General features: G+C 51.1%; 1 protein-coding gene across 3 annotated transcripts in view; it reads left to right on the forward strand.

Moving 5' to 3' along the window:
* Nucleotides 1–5000, forward strand: part of pik3c2b (phosphatidylinositol-4-phosphate 3-kinase, catalytic subunit type 2 beta) — a 57045-nt gene that overhangs the window by 28444 nt on the left and 23601 nt on the right. For all 3 annotated transcript variants that reach the window (XM_080026939.1, XM_080026941.1, XM_080026940.1), the window contains exons 17-20: nt 684–795; nt 1584–1726; nt 2335–2523; nt 2867–2960. In XM_080026939.1, the coding sequence (XP_079883065.1) occupies nt 684–795; nt 1584–1726; nt 2335–2523; nt 2867–2960 (538 nt within the window). The remainder of the gene's footprint in view (nt 1–683; nt 796–1583; nt 1727–2334; nt 2524–2866; nt 2961–5000) is intronic.

Raw genomic sequence — 5000 nt, forward strand, 5'->3', positions numbered from 1 at the left:
CTAACCTGTCTCTCTCTCTCTCTAGCATCCTAACCTGTCTCTCTCTCTCTAGCATCCTAACCTGTCTCTCTCTAACCTGTCTCTCTCTCTCTCTAGCATCCTAACCTCTCTCTCTCTAACCTGTCTCTCTCTCTCTCTCTAGCATCCTAACCTGTCTCTCTCTCTAACCTGTCTCTCTCTCTCTCTAGCATCCTAACCTGTCTCTCTCTCTCTAGCATCCTAACCTGTCTCTCTCTCTAACCTGTCTCTCTCTAACCTGTCTCTCTCTCTCTAACCTGTCTCTCTCTCTCTAACCTGTCTCTCTCTCTAACCTGTCTCTCTCTAACCTGTCTCTCTCTCTAACCTGTCTCTCTCTAACCTGTCTCTCTCTCTAACCTGTCTCTCTCTAACCTGTCTCTCTCTCTCTAACCTGTCTCTCTCTCTAACCTGTCTCTCTCTCTCTAGCATCCTAACCTGTCTCTCTCTAACCTGTCTCTCTCTAACCTGTCTCTCTCTCTAACCTGTCTCTCTCTCTAACCTGTCTCTCTCTCTAGCATCCTAACCTGTCTCTCTCTCTCTAACCTGTCTCTCTCTCTAACCTGTCTCTCTCTCTAACCTGTCTCTCTCTCTAACCTGTCTCTCTCTAACCTGTCTGTCTCTCTCTAACCTGTCTCTCTCTCTAACCTGTCTCTCTCTCTCTCTAGCATCCTAACCTGTGGGAGGAAGCTGTTGGGCTTGTGGCCGTCCACCCCGGGAGCAGGCAGCGCCCGCAGCAGCGCTCCTAACTTCAGCCAGCCAGACAGCGTCATACTGCAGGTGAGTCATGTGACCTGGAGGTGTGAGGTCACTATGAGGTCACTATGATGTCATAATGAGGTCACTGTGAGGTCATAATGAAGATTAACTTTTCATTAATCGTCTGTGGTGAAGTGTGTAGGGCGGTCGTCCACTGGGTTACAGGGTCGGTGGTTGGATCCCCCGTCTCCCCGCCACATGTCCAAGTGTCCCTGGGCAAAGAGACACTGAACCCTAAATGTCTCCTGATAGTTAGCTTGCACCCTGCGCGGTAGCTGCTGCTGCTATCGGTGTATGAATGTGTGTGTGAATGGGTGAATGTGTACAAAACAATGTAAAGTGCTTTGGGTCTGTGAAAAACCAGGAAAAAGAGCTTTATAAGTGAAGTCCATTTAACATATACCTTTTTCTAATAAAACACGGACTGACTGACTTTTTCATTAGATAACCAAGTTTAGCCAGACCATAATAAGTAAGTTCTGCATTTTAATAGAAAATATCTCGATCTGTTTTTATTCTTTTGTTTGTGACTAAAACAGACAAACCATATTAGAACATAAAGCTTCTCTCTCCCTGTGTTCCAGTCTCCGTACTATCTGTTTAGTTTGGTAGAAGAAAGATTTAGGATGTCCTGATTCTTGTGGCCAGATTTAGGATGGTTAGAAGTACACGGATGTCTACTACATCCAGCTAAGATTTTTAGTGTTGAAAACAGCATATTATTTGGGTGATTCTGATATTATTGTGTATGTCTCTCTCCCCACCCCTCTCCCTCTGGCTGTCTGCCTGCCTGCCTGTCTCTCTCTCAGTTGGACTTCCCCTCGTCCTCCTTCTCTGTCTCTTTCTCCTCCCCCCCTCCGGCAGACTTCTGTCCTCAGTACGACTTCTCTCGTCTGGACTCAGCCAGCCAGACTCAGCTAACAGACGTGCTGCACAAGAAGGCCTTCTACTGGTGAGAGAGAAACACACACACACAGACACGCACACAGAGAAACAGAGACACACACGCACACACACACACACACACACACACACACAGACACGCACACAGAGAAACAGAGACACACACGCACACACACACACACAGACACGCACACAGAGAAACAGAGACACACACGCACACGCACACACACAGACACGCACACAGAGAAACAGAGACACACACACACACACACACACACACACACACACACACACACACACACACACACACACACACACCACACCACACCACAACATTTTGCACAAACATTCAGATTATTATTTTTTTTATATTCCTCAAATTCTGAAAAAAAAGTCCAAAAATGCAAAAAAGTTGCAATTTTTTTTTTTTAAACTTTTTTCCTATTTTTTTGCGTCTGTTTGCGAGTAGTTTATAATGAGTAGTGATATACTGCCCTTGTTGCCTCCAGGCTGACGTCAGAGGACAGACAGACAGACAGACAGACAGACAGACAGACAGACAGACACACACACAGACAGACAGACAGACAGACAGACAGACAGACAGACAGACAGACAGACAGACAGACAGTGTGATCCTGTCCTTGTTGCCTGCAGGCTGACGTCAGAGGACCGTCGGCTGCTCTGGGAGAAGAGGTCTTTCTGCCAGGCCCAGCCGTCAGCTCTGCCCCTGGTTCTGGCTGCGGCCCCCTGCTGGACATGGGCCTGTCTGCCTGACATCTACGCCCTGCTCCGCCAGTGGACCTGCCTGGACCACCGCGACGCACTGGGGCTGCTGCACGCATCGTACGTACCTCTGTGTGTGTGTGTGTGTGTGTGTGTGTGGGGGGGGGGTGAGTGCGTGTGTGTGTGTGTGTGTGTGGGGGGGGGTGAGTGCGTGTGTGTGTGTGTGTGTGGGGGCGGGGGGGGTGAGTGCGTGTCTGTGTTTGACACTCTGGGTCTGCTGCATGCATCGTACGTGCCGCTAATAAAACTCTGTTAACTCACCTAGCTCACAGAACATTCAGGCACATTTTTATTTTATCGGGTTGCAAAAAAAGGGGGAAAAAGTCCAGCTTAATTTTTTTACATTGTCTGCCTGTCTGTCTGTCTGTCTGTCTGTCTGTCTGTCTGTCTGTCTGTCCCTCAGCTTCCCGGATCAGGAGTTGAGGAGAACAGCTGTCCAGTGGATGGATTCCATCTCAGACCCAGAGCTGCTGGACTTCCTGCCGCAGCTCGTACAGGTAATGACCAGGGCTTTTACTCTGAAGGGTAACAATGACCAGGGCTTTTACTCTGAAGGGTAACAATGACCAGGGCTTTTACTGTGAAGGGTAACAATGACCAGGGCTTTTACTCTGAAGGGTAACAATGACCAGGGCTTTTACTGTGAAGGGTAACAATGACCAGGGCTTTTACTGTGAAGGGTAACAATGACCAGGGCTTTTACTGTGAAGGGGAACAATGACCAGGGCTTTTACTGTGAAGGGTAACAATGACCAGGGCTTTTACTGTGAAGGGTTAGACAATGACCAGGGCTTTTATTATGAAGGGTTAGACAATGACCAGGGCTTTTACTCTGAAGGGTTAGACAATGACCAGGGCTTTTACTGTGAAGGGTTAGACAATGACCAGGGCTTTTACTGTGAAGGGGAACAATGACCAGGGCTTTTACTGTGAAGGGTAACAATGACCAGGGCTTTTACTGTGAAGGGTAACAATGACCAGGGCTTTTACTGTGAAGGGTAACAATGACCAGGGCTTTTACTGTGAAGGGTAACAATGACCAGGGCTTTTACTGTGGGTATCAGGACCAGAGGGGGTTTGGTATCAGGACCAGAGGGGGTTTGGTGGGTATCAGGACCAGAGGGGGTTTGGTGGGTATCAGGACCAGAGGGGGTTTGGTGGGTATCAGGACCAGAGGGGGTTTGGTGGGTATCAGGACCAGAGGGGGTTTGGTGGGTATCAGGACCAGAGGGGGTTTGGTGGGTATCAGGACCAGAGGGGGTTTGGTATCAGGACCAGAGGGGGTTTGGGTATCAGGACCAGAGGGGGTTTGGTGGGTATCAGGACCAGAGGGGGTTTGGTGGGTATCAGGACCAGAGGGGGTTTGGTGGGTATCAGGACCAGAGGGGGTTTGGGTATCAGGACCAGAGGGGGTTTGGGTATCAGGACCAGAGGGGGTTTGGGTATCAGGACCAGAGGGGGTTTGGTGGGTATCAGGACCAGAGGGGGTTTGGTGGGTATCAGGACCAGAGGGGGTTTGGTATCAGGACCAGAGGGGGTTTGGTGGATATCAGGACCAGAGGGGGTTTGGTATCAGGACCAGAGGGGGTTTGGTGGGTATCAGGACCAGAGGGGGTTTGGTGGGTATCAGGACCAGAGGGGGTTTGGGTATCAGGACCAGAGGGGGTTTGGTGGGTATCAGGACCAGAGGGGGTTTGGTATCAGGACCAGAGGGGGTTTGGTGGGTATCAGGACCAGAGGGGGTTTGGTATCAGGACCAGAGGGGGTTTGGTGGATATCAGGACCAGAGGGGGTTTGGTGGGTATCAGGACCAGAGGGGGTTTGGTGGGTATCAGGACCAGAGGGGGTTTGGTGGGTATCAGGACCAGAGGGGGTTTGGTGGATATCAGGACCAGAGGGGGTTTGGTGGGTATCAGGACCAGAGGGGGTTTGGTATCAGGACCAGAGGGGGTTTGGTATCAGGACCAGAGGGGGTTTGGTGGGTATCAGGACCAGAGGGGGTTTGGTGGGTATCAGGACCAGAGGGGGTTTGGTGGATATCAGGACCAGAGGGGGTTTGGTGGATATCAGGACCAGAGGGGGTTTGGTGGGTATCAGGACCAGAGAGGGTTTGGTATCAGGACCAGAGGGGGTTTGGTATCAGGACCAGAGGGGGTTTGGTATCAGGACCAGAGGGGGTTTGGGTATCAGGACCAGAGGGGGTTTGGTGGGTATCAGGACCAGAGGGGGTTTGGGTATCAGGACCAGAGGGGGTTTGGTGGGTATCAGGACCAGAGGGGGTTTGGTGGGTATCAGGACCAGAGGGGGTTTGGTGGGTATCAGGACCAGAGGGGGTTTGGTGGGTATCAGGACCAGAGGGGGTTTGGTATCAGGACCAGAGGGGGTTTGGTGGGTATCAGGACCAGAGGGGGTTTGGTGGTATCAGGACCAGAGGGGGTTTGGTATCAGGACCAGAGGGGGTTTGGTGGTATCAGGACCAGAGGGGGTTTGGTATCAGGACCAGAGGGGGTTTGGTATCAGGACCAGAGGGGGTTTGG

This window comes from Ammodytes marinus (genome assembly GCF_949987685.1).
Source record: "Ammodytes marinus genome assembly, chromosome: 4".
NCBI lineage: Eukaryota > Metazoa > Chordata > Actinopteri > Uranoscopiformes > Ammodytidae > Ammodytes > Ammodytes marinus.